Raw genomic sequence first — 16,923 nt, 5'->3', positions numbered from 1 at the left:
AACCACTGCCTAATCCATGAAGTTCTCTGGGGTAGAAGTTCTCTCCAAACTCCCTCTAGTATTAAAAATATGAATTCTTATACTTATAAGATAAAGGCGAATAACACTGAAAAATGAAGCCCCAGGATTTGAAAGGAGAAAAACCCAAGGACCTCTTCTCTTGGCCACTGTCACTCAGTGCACAGGAGAAATAACCACACAGCGACAGGGTGGGCGGGCAAGAGACAGAGGAACCCCAGCGCAGAGACCAACAGGAAAGAAGTGGGCTGTAGCTGATGTTAAATAATGTCAGGGGGAGTACAACTCACACATCTCCATCACTTACTGTGAAGCTTTTATTTTTGGACCTGCTAGAACAGACACCAGTGTCTGAAAACCACTTCCATTCTCTCTAATCGGACTTGTTACAATGGACCAGCATCAAATGTAGGGATTAGGAAACCTTTGGGAAAACGCTTGTATTGCCCACAAAGCACAGGACAGGAACTCTGGGAAATCGTGGGGTTATGTGTCCCATTCCTCTTCCCCCAGGAGCGTGGCCTTACAGGGCTGAACGTCCCACCACGGCCCCTCCTGTCTCACTGCCCCTGGCTGTCTCTTTCTCTCGCCTGTGTGGTGCGTGTTCTGTGTGAGAGAACATATTCGCATCCTCAGGCATCCAAAGCTTTCTCTGTAACTGCTTCGCTTGTGAGGCAAGAGACACGCCCCCATCCCATCGTAAAGCACACTGGCTGGGAGCGGGAAGCTGCCTGCGTACACCGATGAGAAACAACAACAGCAGCGCCTTCTCTGTTGGCATAGGCACTGCTTTCAAGAACAAGTCGCAAACAAGCCTTTCCTAGTCCATCTCTCTTCACTGCGTCTAGAACACACTCTCTACCGAATCCTACACTGTGCGTTGTCGGTGTCGCCCTGACTGCGCTGTCTGTGCTGCACGCAGTGTCTGCACGGAAGTAAGGAAGCCACGGACGCAATAGTGTCTGCAAATGAGGACAAGGAGAGCCGAGCCACACCCCCTACTGGGATCCAGCTGGCACCAGGCATGTGCCCTGGGGGAAGACACTTGAACTACATAGCTGATACAGGGCTTTATCCAGAATATATAAAGACATCTCAATTCAATAATAAGAAATATTCCAGTTCTTTATAATGTGGGCAAAAGATTTAGACACTTAACCGAAGAAGATACACGGATGGCAAATAAGCAGACGAAGAGATGCTCAGTCATCAGGGACATGCAAATTAAAACTGTGAGGAGATACCACCATGCATCTATTAGAGGGGCTAAAATTAAAAGGCAAAACCAAATATTGGCAATAACAAATGCTAGTGAGGCTGCAGAAAAACGGAACTTTTATACCCTGCTGCTGGGACTGCAAAATGGTACCGCCACTTTAAAAACCAGATGGCGGTATCTTGTGAAGTTAAACATGCTCTTACCATATAACCTAGCAATTTCCCACCTAAGTATTTACCCAAGCGAAATGAAAGCGTATGGATTTGTTTGTAATTGTCAAAGCTTTGTCCCTCAGCTGGGTCAGATAAACTGTGGTATGTGTACTCATGCAAAGGAACACTGCTCACAATGAAAAACGATGAATTCTGATACAGGCCACCCGGATGAGCCGCAGCACTATGCCTAGTGATCCTATTTCTATGACAGCTGCGCAGGGGTCCAGAGGTGGGCAAACTTTTTGATTCGAGGGCCACAATGGGTACTTAAACTGGACCGGAGGGCCGGAACAAAAGCATGGGTGGAGTGTTTGTGTGAACTAATATAAATTCAAAGTAAACATCATTACATAAAAGGGTACGGTCTTTTTTTTTTTTTTTAGTTTTATTCATTTCAAACGGGCCGGATCTGGCCCGCGGGCCATAGTTTGCCCGCGGCTGGTAACCTATAGAAACAGAAAAGGGGGCTGGCCACACAAGACACAGGAATTCCTCTCTATGTTGACTGTGATGATGGTGACATGACGATATACATTTTCGAAAACTTGCAGCACTGGCCACTAGAAAGGCTGACTGTTACTGCATGTAAATTATACCTTACTAGAAACATGGGGGGAAAAAACTAGAAAATAAAAAAGATTTGTAAAACAAAAACTAACAGAGAAATGCTGAGGCCAATCACATCAACTGGAAGTTTTTCCATGCACCACAGGCCAACTGCTTTCCATACCCACTCTAATTCCCACGTCCCCTGAGAGATGGGGGTGGATACAGAAGGAAGTGCTTAGCCAACATTTACACTCATTTCATTTCGTTCCTTCTCAAAGGCCACAGCCCACACATGCACAAACCAGCACACCTTGCATTTCCTCATCCTTTTTGTGATACTCAGAATGCTTCCTATTCATTCATGATTTTCAGTTGTGTACAGCAGTCGCTAACAGGTGATCGGTGGACCACTGGTGGTCCGTGAGGTCTGAAAGGTCGGCGGCCGCTGCTAGACACGGCGTCAAAAAGCCACCTACCACAGCGCCTTCTGTGCTCTGTGGAGCCACTCTGACAGGGGCTCCTTCCGCTGGCGGAGTTCTTGGTACCTGCTCTGGGTTTGGGTGCTGACTCTGCTCTTTCAAATGGTTGCAAATGCAGCCTAACCTTACGGTGACAAAGGCCAAGCAAAGAGCCAACGAAGTGGAAAGGAGAAAAGGGGCCATGGGAGCAAAACTAAAACTAAAACAGCAACTTTAACAACTACAATGACAAGTGACGTTGCTTAAGAGACATAACTAATCGCAATGTGTGGACCTTGGTTAGATCACAATCTAAGCAGAAGGAATATAAAAACGCATTTTGGGGACAATTAGAAAAACTTTACTATAGGAACTCTTTAGGTGATATGGAGAAATTATCATTGATTTACCTCACCATCATAAATAATGTTACAGTTATATAAGAAAATATCTTCAGCCCTAGCTGGTTCGACTTGGTGGATAGTCGGCCTGCGAACTGAGAGGTCCCGGGTTGGATTCCAATCAAGGGCACATGCCCGGGGTTGCAGGCTTGATCCCCAGTAGGGGGCGTCCAGGAGGCAGCCAATCAATGATTCTCTCCCTCTCCCTTCCTCTCTAAAATCAATAAGAATATATCAAAAAGAAAGAAAGAAAGAAAATATCTTCATCTTCCAGACAGGTAGATTGGAATATTTAGAGAGAAGATGTCGTGATATCTGAGTTTAGTTTAAAATACTCTAGAAAACAGGAAAATTAAGCAGCAAATGTGGAAAATGCTTTGTCATTGTTAAATGTAGAGGGTATGTTTGTTTTACCACACCTCTAACTTTTTAAAATGCTTTAAAAAACAAGATGAAAAATAAAAAAATAAAATAAAAAATTCAATGAATAAATGAGAACAGATGAGAGAAGAAACCATTCCTATATTAGAGGTTTCTTTTGTTCTATCCTTTAATGACTTTTTGGCATATTACACTATAGCTTCCAATGTTAAAAATAGATATATATATATATATATATATATATATATATATATATATATAATACAAAGAAGATAAAGGTGAGGAAATAAGCTCAAGAATTCAGTTACTTAATAGTTTTCTAATAACTTGCTAAGGCTTTTAGAGGTCATTGCTTATATTGACTGTTTATTAATCATCAAGTCATTGAGGAACATAAAAAAGAGAAAAAGGTATGAAGGCTGAGGGGTAAGTGAAAGGAAATTAAGTCAACACAATAGACCCCAAATGGTAGGAACTATGCTGAATGGCGAGCCAGTCCCGGCTGGAGCGCCCCTGCTTCCTGTACACGCTGCGGGCAGGCCACTGACCCTCCCAGTCAGTCTTCTCAGCTGTGAAATGGGAGTCATTGGAGCACCTGCCCCTCAGCAAGCTGCTCCCGGCGTAAAGGAAGCAACCATGGTCCCTCCTGTTGCCTGTCCTCCTGTGCACAGGCCCAGGGGCTGGGGGAAGGGTCTGAGGGCATGAGCGTGTGTGGGAAAATGGAGGCTGGCTAGCTTCTCACAGAAATCACTAATTAGCCAACAACCACTGCCCTGCTGGGGCCCAGCCGGACTGTGAAGTCAGCCAAAGCTTCCATTACTGCCTGGAACCCTCCAGCTGTCCCAGAATTGTTTACTTAAAGCCCCCTCAGAGGTCTGCTCCTCAGCTCTGTCTCTCACTCCATTTGGGCCCAACGCTCAAGGCAGCTAATCTAATCAGCTAATCTATGCTAAATTATTAATGGATTCAAGAGGTTAATGTGTAACAAGCCTCCCCTCCAACTGAGGCATGCTGGAGACACAGTCCCTGGTGACTCATTAGTCTGGGTGGGAATTCCAGGCACCAGGCAGCTCCCCCTCACATCAAATCAAATTCTGGGAAGGCATTTAAAAATTCCTACAGAAAAGGTAATTTATATGTGAATACAATGTTATCAACAGAGGGATTGGCCAATGAATCCTCTAAGGCAGTGGTTCTCAACCTTCCTAATGCCGCGACCCTTTAATACAGTTCCTCATGTAGTGGTGACCCCCAACCATAAAATTATTTTCGTTGCTACTTCATAACTGTAATTTTGCTACTGTTGTGAATCGTAATGTAAATATCTGATATGCAGGATGTATTTTCATTGTTACAAATTGAACATAATTAAAGCATAGTGATTAATCACAAAAACAATATGTAATTATATATGTGTTTTCGGATGGTTTTAGGTGACCCCTGTGAAAGGGTCGTTCGACCCCCAAAGGGGTTGCGACCCACAGGTTGAGAACCGCTGCTCTAAGGAGACCAGGACAAAGGCTATGTTTATGAGCTTTGTATGGACTTCTCTGTGTCTCTATTTTCCCAACTGCAAAATCAATCCAGGCGGAGGTAAGGATTAAAACATATAATCCACATAAAACATGGGTAAGAGTGCCTGCCACACAACGCATGCTCAACAAAGGTCAGCTATTGTTAGTGTCATTTAGGGATTAGATTAGATGGAAGTCAAAAAGGATGTTCTGAAATCTTAAGTAAAAAAGCATTTTTTAAAGGCAGCTTCTTCCATTGTTTTCAGGGTAACCTGGCTCACAGTGGACCACACTGGGATCCGCCCCGGGCTCAAGTCAGCCCACTTCCTACCAGCTGTGTGACTTTAGCGCTGTCATTTTCTCAATGTAAAATAAGGATAATAATACCTACGTTGCAGTGTTGATGAATGAATTACATATGATAACGTATGGAACATGGGTAGCACTGAGACCCACATGTGCATACTATGAGACCAACAAATGATGACTTTAATTATCATCTTAATATTTTTCCGCCTTTATGATCATACCCTTGGGAGCCTAACCAAAAAGTGATAGTACATTCTAATGGGGTAACAGGTCCGCAATCCCTAATGGAGACTAAACCATGGCTATCCCCAGGTCAGTCCAATGGGTACCAGGAATTTAGTGAGGTGAAGAGGGACCCTCAGCTCTGACCAGCCCAGTGCTCCAAAGAAGTAGCTACAAAGCAGGATTTCTGTCTGTGTGGCATCGAAACCCTCTCATTCCCAAAAAGAAAAAGAAAAAGCAAGGAAGCGAGCATAGGATCTTGGCTTGGCTGTTGGTCCCTGGTGACAAGTGCTATGGGGCTACACAATAACTACATGCCCCCACCCCCATTTCTTTTCAAACTCCGTTTTCTGATTATGAAACTGCTACAGAATCATGGCAAAAATATAAGAACATAAAAGACTGCCTCTGTTCCTGCCAAACAGAAATAATTCCTTTTAATATGTCCATGCAGATTGCTTCAGATTTTTTCTCTACACCCCCATGCACCCACACACACTTCAGTATTTAAGAAAATGAAATCATACCATATATACTGAATCATCACTGCCTGTTCACATACTATACATATTTCTGTGTTTGTTAACATACATCTCTGCCATCATTTTTAATAGCTGCATAGGAATCCATCAAATGCATACCTCATCCCCACCCCTGGGCACTCAGGTTGTTTCCAGCGTTTTTCTATAATAAACAACACTGTACTGAGTATTCTCCCATAAATACCTTTACACAATTGTCCAATTATTTCCACAGAAGTGGCATTGGTGGGTTAATAAGTGTATAATCCCTAAATGCCTTAAGAAACAAAAACAGCTGGCCTTGCTGAGATGGGAGGGTGAGAGAGGTATTTTAGCAACAGATAAACACTGTTTTCTACACCTAGGCAAACAAGACAATCCTTTTCCTGTTGGCCCACTCCCTGCCTTTCACTCACCTATCAGAAAGTATGTCTCACTGATAAGAACAACTACATCCCCTTGTGCAAAGTTCAGGGTCAAATAGAGAGGGTCCATGTGACAGAACGTGGGGTTTCATCTGGAAATGCAAAAGGAAGGATGGGCAGAAAGGGGCTTACAAAAGAGCAAAGGTTCCTGAATGGCTCCATGGGTGGCCACTTGGTTACTCTTGGTTACCACTCAGTGATCTTGGCGGGTGGGGAGCATCCCTGAATCTAATGGATTGATATTTACTGAGAGGATGTTTTCCTCTCTGGCCAGAGGGTCTTCTCCCACCCCCCACCTATTTTCACTCCCTGTGAGAAGGCTACCTGGTTTCAGAGGTTGCCATGACCTGCTGGCCCATCTCTCTAATGGCAGCTGGCAACTGTGCCATACTCCAAAGTTCTTTCCAACTATTGTGAGCCCCTGCATCTGAGCTGAAAGAAGGGGTGCAGGAGCAGCTGGAGGAGAGAAACCAGAGTGGCGAGTTCAGCAGCAACCTTTGGAGGAACAGTCAAAGCTGCTGGAATGAAGGAAGGGCCCACCACACTGGTCACTGACAAGCCAAAGTCAGAAGGAAAAATAAAGGCTGGCTGTGGTGATCTGAAATGTGGCCCTTAAAGGCCCCAAAGCAACAATGCCCAGAACCAAATAAGCTTTTGTGAAAAAGTAAGGCATCTTCCACTGTCCTCAATTTTCACCTTTTTAGATTCCCTCTTCTTTATGTTTAAACAAGGTTTGACAATGACTTGTCCTCTAGCCCAGAAAATCAATCCAAAGTTCATTGACTTGGGTAGTTAATTTAAAAATAAACCTTGAGGGTATTTTGAAAGGCATTATTAAGTCTTTTCCCTCTCTCTCTCTCTCTCTCTCTCTCTCTCTCTCTCTCTCTCTCACACACACACACACACACACACACACACACACGCACACACCTGCACAGAGAAAACGAACCATGGAATAAGACAGGCAAACAAAGGTTTTCCTTATGGTCTAGCTGTGAGATCGTCAGTGGGGTCATGGGGTCATCTCTGAAAGCCTCAGCATCTCTGCCAGGTCCAGTGGCGGGGAGAATGCTGCCCACCTCACCGGCAGCAGGTAGCCTCAGTGCACCTGGCCAGGATCCAGCTGTGGGCATAGATGCATCTGAGAGAAACCCGACCGTGCGACCCACACTTCCAGTCACATATTCCTGAAGCCACAGAACATGAGCTAAGCTGAAGCTGATAGGAAACATCCCAAGAAACACATAGCTTTTGAGTTCCATCTGTAACCTTACATGATTAAATAAAGAAATAGAAAACAAGAAACATAAGTAATTGCTGACTGAAGATATGGCTCTAATAGCCTAAGACAGTGGTCGCCAACCAGTGGTCCGCAGAGGATCCGTGAGGTCCAAAAGCTTGGTGACCATTGGCCTAGGGCATTACGAAGCTTAGTCATATTAACAACTTCAACGAAAGAGGCGGCTCTGCCCAGAGTGGGCTTGGAGTCACTGCTGTTTGAGTGTGAATCCTGGCCTTGTCACTTACTAGCTGTGCCACCTGGGACAAGGTGCTAAGGATCTTTTTCGCTTTCACATCTGTACAATGGGGATATTCCGACCTCACTGGAAGATCAAATAAAAGCCAATGGCCATGGTAGTGCTTTTAGCCTATGAAAGAGCTACATGTCTGCAGCAGGGCAATGACCCATCACAGGGGTGGGATCTCTGCTGAAGGACGACATGAATACCTGAGGTGTCGCACGCGTGCCTTTCTGTGGAGGGCTCTTCCTGGGCGGTGCTGAGCCTGTAGATAACGTGGGGTTTGTTTTGTTCATCTTCATCTTCTGGTTCATCCACGGACAGCAGCGGCTCAATAAAATAATCCCCATCCTGGGACCGGAATGTGCCCAGCTGCAAAGGAAGAGAGGAGAGGTTGATTTCATAAAGATGAAACATTTGAAAGTGGAGACGGTGCCATTTGACCCAATCCCTTTGTCGTGAGGGCTGCTTAACCCGAAAATGCTGCGGACACACTTGGAGAGCGATTTATTTTCATCCTCAGCCATACAGTACCTTCTCCTTGACTTGACACTATTGTTCCTGCTCACCAAATCCGTCTCTAAGGAATACTTCCTTGGCGCTCAAGTTCTAATCACATATTCCCTTCTCCAGGCTGTTGACAGACAGTGTTTCTCTGTGTGAAGACAGCTGGAAATTGAGGGACCCGTGTGAGCTCTGAGAGAAAAGCTGACCCTCGGAAGCATTATCATGACTTCAAATTCAGGAAGCATATGTGGACCACAAGGCGCTCAAGGTGGTGCCACCTGTGACACTAGCCCATGAGTCTCTCCCACCCTTTCTTTCCTTCCCTCAGTACCAGGCTTTGGGGCCGGGCTGCCCAACACAGGTCCCAGTCCCAGCACAGCCTCTTACCCACCCATCTTGCCACCCATCTTGGGTAAGTTCCTTAAATGCTGAATCTCAGCTTCCTTGTTCGTCAATTAGGGATAAACTTACTATAAAGGATTATCCTGCAGATTAAATGAGATAATGCACTTAAGGTACTTAACACCTTGTAAGGGCTTAGAACATATTAGTGGATTTTGGTGTGGTGGTGTTAGCCTCTAACCGACAGGATACAGTTGTGTTTGCCAATCATTCTAAGCACTTTGAAAGTGGCAACTCTTTCTCCTCTCCTTCTCACATACCCACAGTTTTGCAAATGATGAATGATGCCTCAAGGTTGACCCACCCAAACAAAACATTACAAGAGCATGAAAAAGTTCCCCATGTTGTGCAATGTGTTAGAGGAGTCAAACCCTTCTCTCATTTTCCATTGTTCCCTTTCCTGCATTGGGCGGGGAAAGAAAAGGAGAAAAAGAAAAAGTAAAGGAAAAGCAGACCTTTCACCTTTCCCTGGACACAAGGGAAATGACTGTCCATAAAGGTTATAAGCATCATCCAGAAATTTGCTAGAAATTCAAATAATCACGCTCCACCCCAAATCTGACCCACTGAATCAAAATCTCAGGGCAGGGCAGGAGTTGGAATTTTAATGAGCACTCCATGGTATTCTTATGCACGATAAAGCTTGTGAAGCATTAGGCTAGGGCAGGTTCCAGACCTAGCTAAGATTCAAAATTGTTTGGGAAGTTTTTTAAAAATTCAGATTTGGGGCATTACCGCTTATCTGCAAATTGAATTTCCAGGGGTAAGGTCTAGCTAGCATCTATGTTTTTTAAAAAGTTCTCTACATGATTTAGGGGCCACTAGCTCAACAAGGGAATAGCTCTGTGTGCACAGAGCAGGCAAAAGAGTAGCTGGTTTTTGGCGAAGTGATTTAACAACTTTATTCTCACCCAGGCAGCTCTCTCGGTTTCCAATACTCAACTCTGGTGTTCTCTGAACACAGTGCAGGATATATACTACAATATGTAAACCTACTAGAGGCAGGCCGTAAGTACGGGAAAAACCTGGGAGTTCATCTGGAGAGGGTCTGGCCCGTCTGGTGAAAAGGGAAGCCGAGGGAGAAAGTGGCTGGTCCGCAGTTGCCCTTTGGTGGACAGAGCAGCTGAACAGAGCCAGTGCTGAATCTAGAACTCAGGCATCCCAACTTCAGTCCAGTGCCTTTTTATTTTATCTTTACTGTTATTTTTAAATCCTCACCCACGGACATGTTTTTACTGATGCTTAGAAAGAGAGAGTGAGAGAGAAAGAAACATGGATATGAGAGAGAAACATTGATCAGTTGCCTCCTGTATGTACGCCTACCAGAGATGGAGCCTGCAACCTAGGAATGTGCCCTGACCAGGGATCAAACCCACACCTTTTGGTGCATGGGGTGACGCTAGCCAGGGCAGTGCAGTGCCTTTTTAAATTATGTTCTCTTTAGGAATATGGATTCAGTCTCTGAGTGGCTAAATGCATGGGTCAGAAAGACTGGGTGGGAACCCCAGCTGTGCCACTTCGAGCAAGCCTCCAACTCTCAAAGCCTCACTGTCCCCATCTGTAAAATGAGTTGAGGATTGGATTGTGTGAGGGTTCTGTATGAGATGATGCATACATAAAGTACTCATTATAAGGCAAAGCACATAATGAGAGTTCAAAAAATGGTACCCATATAGTGCCAAATTAATTTTGTTGTTGAGTCACAAGTAGTTGCTTGATCTAAGGGTAATTCTTTCTTGGTCAAGGTGAACATTTATTCAAACATATAGGGTATCCTATATAATAAAACCCTAATATGCAAATCAACTGAACGGAGGAACGACCGATCGCTATGATGTGCACTGACCACCAGGGGGCAGATGCTCAATGCAGGAGCTGCCCCCTGGTGGTCAGTGCACTCCCACAGGGGGGCGCTGCTCAGCCAGAAGCCGGGCTCACAGCTGGCGAGCGCAGTGGAGGTGGCGGGAGCCTCTCCCGCCTCTGCTGCAGGCGGGCAGTAAGGAGTAAGGGGTCCTGGACTGCGGGGGTCCTGGACTGCGAGAGTCCTGGACTGCAAGAAGGCACAGGCCAGGCTGAGGGACCCCCCTCCCCCGCCCCCCCGTGCATGAATTTTGTGCACCAGGTCTCTAGTGTACCTATAATATCTAAGGCTCCAATATGGAAGAGAAATGAATTGATGTTGATCCTGCTGCCAAAGAGAAAGGGACAGAACATACCTACTAAGAACTATAATTATAATACAAGGGAGCAAACAGAAGAACCAATAGAGAAATACACATACACATATGCATCTATGAAGGTGAAGGGGGAGACATGGCAGCAGTCCATAGGACCAGGAACATGTTTCCTGGGGAGAAAGATATCTAAGTTACACTTAAGCTACACTTCAAAAGAAGGGCATGATTTGCGCATGTGAAGCTGGGTGAGATGAACAAATAAGTCTGGAGGCCCAAGGGCAGTGAGGCAGGATTAGGATAGAAGGGAAATTCAGTAAAAGAAGCAAAAGCAGGTTGCCTGAAATACAGGCCTTGTGGAGGAAAGCTAGAGAGATGCCCGGGACCTGCCGGCCTGAGAGGGGTGAGAAGCACTGCAAATGGTCTCAAGGATCAGACGGAATTCACAGTTGTGAATTGTGCAGAGCTGGTGAGCCGGGAACCATGTGGCCTTGCACCCGGGGATCATTCATTTGTTAGTGGTAGAGCTTAAGAGAGAAGAGTCTGGAGGAAAAGCCAGAGACAAATATTTCTTAGACATCAGTCCCAATGAGAGCAGAGAAGTGAAGAGGGCTAGAGTTAGGGTAGGGATGCTCAGAAAAGGTAAGAGACACATCTGAGATGGAATTCAGGGAAACTGATACTTTACTAGTGAGGTGTGTGTGTGTGTGTGTGTGTGTGTGTGTGTGTGTGTGTGGTGATGGGGGGAGGCAGAAATAGCATGGTCCACCCTGAAGAGTGAAAGATTTGCTGGGGGCTTTTAGGCCACTGGGAACACCACAATTCCACAGCTACAAAAAATGGTAAGGGGAAGTCTGGGGGGGGGGGGAGGGACGGGGGTTTGGAAGGGTAGGGAGGTGGAGAAAGATAAGTTTCAGAAGGAAGACAAAGGGGCGAGGGCTTGGGGGATAGATTAATCACTGACATGTGCATATATTTAGGATGTATGTTAGAACTGCACCCTTCCCCCAAAAGAGGCAGTTTGCAAATTAAATGCAATATCAATAGGCTTATCAGAGTCTAGGCATCGTTTCTGAAGAACTGTCCTCAGTGGCCTAAGAGTTACCTCTCGCAGTTCCACGTGCGAGTGGCTGCCTAAAACTGCCAATAGAAATGAAGGTCCTGCGCAGCAAATATCCATACAACCGCAGGGGCCACTCAGCGGGGCGTGGAGGCGGGGAAGGGGAGGAGTAAAGGCTGTTTACAAACTTGACGTACAGACGCAGCCCGACCCGTTAGGTTCTGAAATTCCGGGTTACCGTCTTGGGATCTGCAGGCGCTCTGATGCCCTTGGCTCAGGCACCCGGCTTATGCCCACACCGGCCGGCTGGAACCTTTCGAGGAACAGAAGGATTCCTGGGCTCCAGCCCTACCTAGGTCTGGAGGCAGCGATGACTTCGCCAAACTGCCGTCTCCGCCCACCCCAGTCTCCACGTCTCGCCGCGGCTCTCTGCAGGGGGCTCAAGGGGCTCATCCTGATGCCCGCATCCCAGAGGCTTAACCTGCCCGCTCCCAGTCTTCAGGTTTGCCTGGCTCCCCTCCGGACCCCTCCCTCCACTGAGCGGCGGAGATGGATGCGACATCCCCCACGGGGATCTCTGGACTCCCCAACAGCAGCAGCAGCGCGTGGAGGGGCAGCCCAGCACCCCGGTAGGTATCCATGCCCCCACTTTAAAGGTGACAGTGGGCGTGGGGTTGCTTAGGGGAAGACTAACGCATCACCGGGCGCCCTGCGCTAGGAGAGCCTGACCCGGGAAAGTTTCTGCGTCACACGCGCGTGGCAGCAACGCATGTCGCTTGAGAAAGTCAAGGCTGCTATCAGTCGGGCCAGAATCTTACTGCGGGTCCTCACATGTCACGGGGAGGGGACGCGGGGGGGCGATGCCGTGTAGGACCTCCTGAAGGGCAGGTTGGGCGGGGGGTTGTAAGCCTGGGGGATGGGGGGGGGGGGCAGGATACCAGCTTGGATCCCAGGCTAAGTCTATATTTTGCTGCGCAGAGAGGTGGCCGCCCCGCCCTCGCGCCCTCCCTCTCCAGGGAAACGTGCGCCGCAGGCTCCCTTTTCTGATTCTAGGGAAACTCCAAGGGGTGACAGAAGCCCCAAAAGAACTGACATCTCCGCCTCTCCGGGCCCTCCCGCAATGTCTCTGCTTCTCCGAGCCACCCCACCACTAGGGTGCAGAGTCGGACTGCGCCGCACCCCACTACCCGTTTCCTCCCCAATTCAGCGTCCGAGGCAGGCGCCGCCTTCTCCCCGCCCCCGAGCGCTGGGCCCACCCTTCCGTTCCGGGACGGGACCTGTTCCCTGTCAATCCGATCAGCCTCAGGGCTCCTGGCGCGTGAAGAAAGGCCAGGGGAGAACGCGGGGACTCTAGATTACGCACCGCCCTCCGCGATGCACAGAGGGAACTCCCCGCACCCAAGCCTGGGGAGCCTCTGCCCACACCCCCAACTCAAGACGCACCAATAAGGAGTCGGGCCCTCCCTACACTCAGCGGCTCCTGGGCGGTCGAGTGTAGGAACCAACTTCCAGCGCGCAGCTGAGCAGGGTTAGGACCCTAGAAAGCTCCCAAATTCCAGGACCCCGTGGGGGCGGACGCGTGCTCGCCTCTCGAGTGTCAGCGCACGCTCTGGGCTGGCCACCTCGGCCTCCAGGCGTCCAGCTCACACTCCGGGCCGGAGCGGAGACTCGCGCACTGAGGGTCTCGGGCTGGAGGGCAATGAAGTCTTCCCGCAGCGGGCGGGGGGAGAGGGGGCGCGCGCCCACTCACCATTCCGGAGCAGAGGCTGATGACCGCCGTGTGCTCGGACTTGGTATTGACGTGGCCTTTGTAGAAACAGTGCTTGAGTTCTGCTTCGTCCTCGGAATAAAACTTTGTCTGGTTCTCCTCGGGCGCCCCGAGGAGGGTGACAGTGAACTGTGGAGCGATAAATCCGGCCTGGGCGGTGAGATTAAATAGAAACTGCTGGCCGAAGGCGGAGAGGCGGTAATGCGCCCGGGAGGAGGTAGCGGAGGAAGAGGAGGAGGCGAAGGCAGGCCAGGGGTCAGAGGCAGAGTTAATGCTCCGTCGCCTTCTTTTGAAGTGCACGTTCGTGGGAAAGGGTTCTCCGAGAGCGTTCACTCGGACGGGAGACGCGATTTCGTATTCGCTCAGGGACTCTAATAATTTCACTGCAGAGAGAAGCAGAGACACATAACCAGTGATTTAGTTTTCCGCAAGTTTTAAATTAAAATAAAGGTGAGGGAGGGCTTTGTCCTGAGTGGCTTTCCAGCGGGTTTTCTTTTCCCATTTGAATCAACCCCTTCACCCTCTCAGTCAGTGGACAAATATTTGCTGAGCACCTACTGTGTGCTAGGAAGGGCAGGGAAATGTGCAAGACGCTGAGGATACACCCTTAGGAGCCAGAAACACGAACAAGTCAAAAATATATAAAGTAATTTCAGATTCTGACGAATACCCGCAGGAAAATAAAGCATGCTGCTAGCCGTTGCCCCCAGTTACTGAGTTATGGTACTTTGGGGGACAGAGATTGGGGAAGGGAGAAAAGCAGGTTAAAAGCAAAGGGTGTGGGGGTAAGTTCCTTCCCCAGTGTCACTCTCTGGAAATTGGCTGGGAATGACCTAAAGAAGGGAGAGGCTGCAAAGCGGGAAATCATTCTTTCTAGGAAAAGGAAAGAGGCTTCCGCTGCGGGGTGCCCGCTCCCGGCGCGGAGGCTGCGGAGCCGGCGACGGGGGCAGAAAGGTCCCGGGCCGGAGCCTCATTACCTTGCCTCGGGTGCAGCCTGTCCTTGCGCACGGCCGCCGCGGCGTCTGGGCTCGCCATCTCGGCCAGGTCCCGCACCAGGAGCGTTAGCAGTGTGGCCCAGGATACAAACTGCATGGTGCTCCTCACCCCTCCCCCGTTGCCCTCACCCCTCCCTCCTGCCCTCCTTGGCGGCGGCGACCCGAGGCAGCGGCCGCGTAGAGCGCGCGGAGGCCGGCGCCCGCCGCCAATGTGTGACTTTAGGAGTCGCTGAGGTCTCGCCGCGAGGGTCCCGTCCGCGCTCGGCTGAGCAATGCCGCCGCCTGCCGAGAGCTGAGCCGCTCGGGCCGCAGGAGCCGCAGAAGGAGCACTTGGAGGACTGCGGCTCCGCCGCTCGGCAGCATAATGTCCGGGGAACGTGCAGGAGAAAGCGCCGAACGTGCGCTCCGAGGCGCGGCGCGCGCCCTGTGCTGGCGCGGATAGCGGAGCGGCTTCTTGAATGGGGGGCGGAGGCGGGGGGGCCGCGGGTCCTCCGCCGCTCAAATACCCCGGGTGCCCGCCTCCAGGAGAGGGGAGGGGAAAGCGAGCTGAGTGCGGACCGCCTCCTTCCAGACGGCGGACGGTGCCTGCCCGGCCAGTGCGGGACTCCCGGGCTCCGGGCCTCCGGCTTCGGGAGGCGGCGGCCAGAGGCGCCGGGAGCGCGGAGGCTGCGGGTCCGGGTCTTGGCCGCCTCGTGGAGATGAGCTTTGCTGGGACTCGCGGCCCCGGGGGAGAGAGCTGATTGCGGGCTCTCTTTCCTGGCGCTCGCAGTCCCTCTCCGGGTCTCTCTGTCTCTCGTTTCCTCTGCCCTCTCGCCTCCCTGCTTTCCTTCCCCTTCCAATCTCCTCTCTCCTCCGCGCTCGCTGTCCAGGCCGCTCGGAATCGGCCTTCCTCCACCCCACCCCCTCCGTGGTCTCTCCTCCTCCTCCCACTGCGCCCCTCTAATTCCCCGTATTTCTCTTCTCTTTATCTCTCGTCTGTTCCCATCTTTTTGCTACAGTCCTCTTCCTCTTCTCTCCTCCCCCTTCCTCTTCTCTTCTCCAAATCCTTTCTTTTTTGGTTTCTTGCAAGTGAAAGTGGCCCAGTGCAGAAGCGCCTTCCCTTAGTCTCTCAAGGGACGAGATTTGTTATCTAATCTAAGTGAGGAATTTTAGGGATGGGGTTCCTAATCTTTTTGGTGGTATATTTCAAGTCCTTGGCCTCCTGAAGGTGTCAAAAAACTGTCTAGCTGTGATTTCCCTAGTCTCTCGTTCCATGCTGAGAGGGCCCATGGCTTTCGGTCCCAAAAAAGGTTAAGAACCACTTCTGGCAGCCAGAGGGGGCGGGGACTTTGGCGCTCGGATGCCCGGGTGGGGGAGGAGTTAGAGATATGGGGGTTGGGGGCGAATGCCAGAGGAGAGTCCTGGCCCCAAGGGGGAAGCACCAGTCCTAAGAGGGATTTCTCAATCACTTGCGCACGCTTTCTGCCAGAGATGCTTCCAGCCCCCGCAAAGCTGACACTTCAACCTACACTTACTTCGCTCCGCCCTGGGATGCAAATTTGAAAGTCAGAAAGTAAGCCAGAGAGGGAGGATTCTGGTCTGTGAATGTGGGAGTCTGCGTGTAAATTGCCTAATCCCGAAGGGTTCAAAAGCGCTTTTTCCTTTACCAGTCCTCAGGAAGATGGGATGTGCTAATTTCAAGAGAAATGACAATTTTTGTAAAAGATATCACATGTGCATTTGCCCAAGTTTCTCAGAACCAGTTTCCTGTCCCTTAGTAGGCTGGCATCAGGGTTGAAAATACTTAAGACCAAATAGCAATATGCTAGAAATGTCCACTATTCTGGAAATATTAATGCATATATTTCTCCTGGTAGAAGGAAAAATAACTTGGCAGGACTGAAATATCCTAAAGAAGTTGTTAGTCCAAATGGACTACTATTGCCATTGTCCAACTGTATTCCTGAAATGTATAATTCCTGGGTGTATACAATGATGCATAAAGACGGTAAAATAGTAACACCTGCGCAGTACACAGTAAGAGATTTTTAAGAGATGACATTTAAGTATTTGTCTTCAACCTTCAAAGTAATTCACTAAAATACATTTCTTTTGCCCTAACGGGTTTGGCTCAGTGGATAGAACATCGGCTTGCAGACTGAAGGGTCCCGTGTCAAGGGCATGTGCCTTGGTTGTGGGCACATCCCCATGAGGGCTGTGCAGGAGGCAGCTGATCAATGTTTCTCTCTCATCGATGTTTCAAACTCTCTTTCCCTTTCCCTTTCT

At 49.2% G+C, this 16,923-nt stretch overlaps 2 protein-coding genes across 8 annotated transcripts in view; one reads left to right on the top strand and one right to left on the bottom strand.

Annotated features, from left to right (window-relative positions):
- ADAMTS9 (ADAM metallopeptidase with thrombospondin type 1 motif 9) overlaps window positions 1-15,546 on the bottom strand; it is a 166,388-nt gene extending 150,842 nt beyond the window's left edge. Inside the window, exons 1-3 of the mRNA XM_059663055.1 lie at window positions 14,641-15,546; window positions 13,646-14,046; window positions 7,962-8,124 (exon numbers count right to left, since the gene is read on the bottom strand). Of these exons, the coding sequence (XP_059519038.1) occupies window positions 7,962-8,124; window positions 13,646-14,046; window positions 14,641-14,755 (679 nt within the window). The 5' untranslated portion in view covers window positions 14,756-15,546. The remainder of the gene's footprint in view (window positions 1-7,961; window positions 8,125-13,645; window positions 14,047-14,640) is intronic.
- The window catches only part of LOC132215223 (uncharacterized), a 147,636-nt gene continuing 142,807 nt past the window's right edge, over window positions 12,095-16,923 (top strand). For all 7 annotated transcript variants that reach the window (XR_009448483.1, XR_009448478.1, XR_009448482.1 and 4 more), the window contains exon 1: window positions 12,095-12,524. Coding sequence is in view for 1 of the 7 variants with exons in the window: in XM_059663053.1 (XP_059519036.1) it covers window positions 12,185-12,524 (340 nt within the window). In the remaining 6 variants the exon portion in view is untranslated. The remainder of the gene's footprint in view (window positions 12,525-16,923) is intronic.

This window comes from Myotis daubentonii, chromosome 14 (assembly GCF_963259705.1).
Source record: "Myotis daubentonii chromosome 14, mMyoDau2.1, whole genome shotgun sequence".
Classification (NCBI taxonomy): Eukaryota; Metazoa; Chordata; class Mammalia; order Chiroptera; family Vespertilionidae; genus Myotis; species Myotis daubentonii.
The sequence above is the reverse complement of the archived record's forward strand: the minus strand, read 5'-3'. Positions and strand labels throughout refer to the sequence as shown.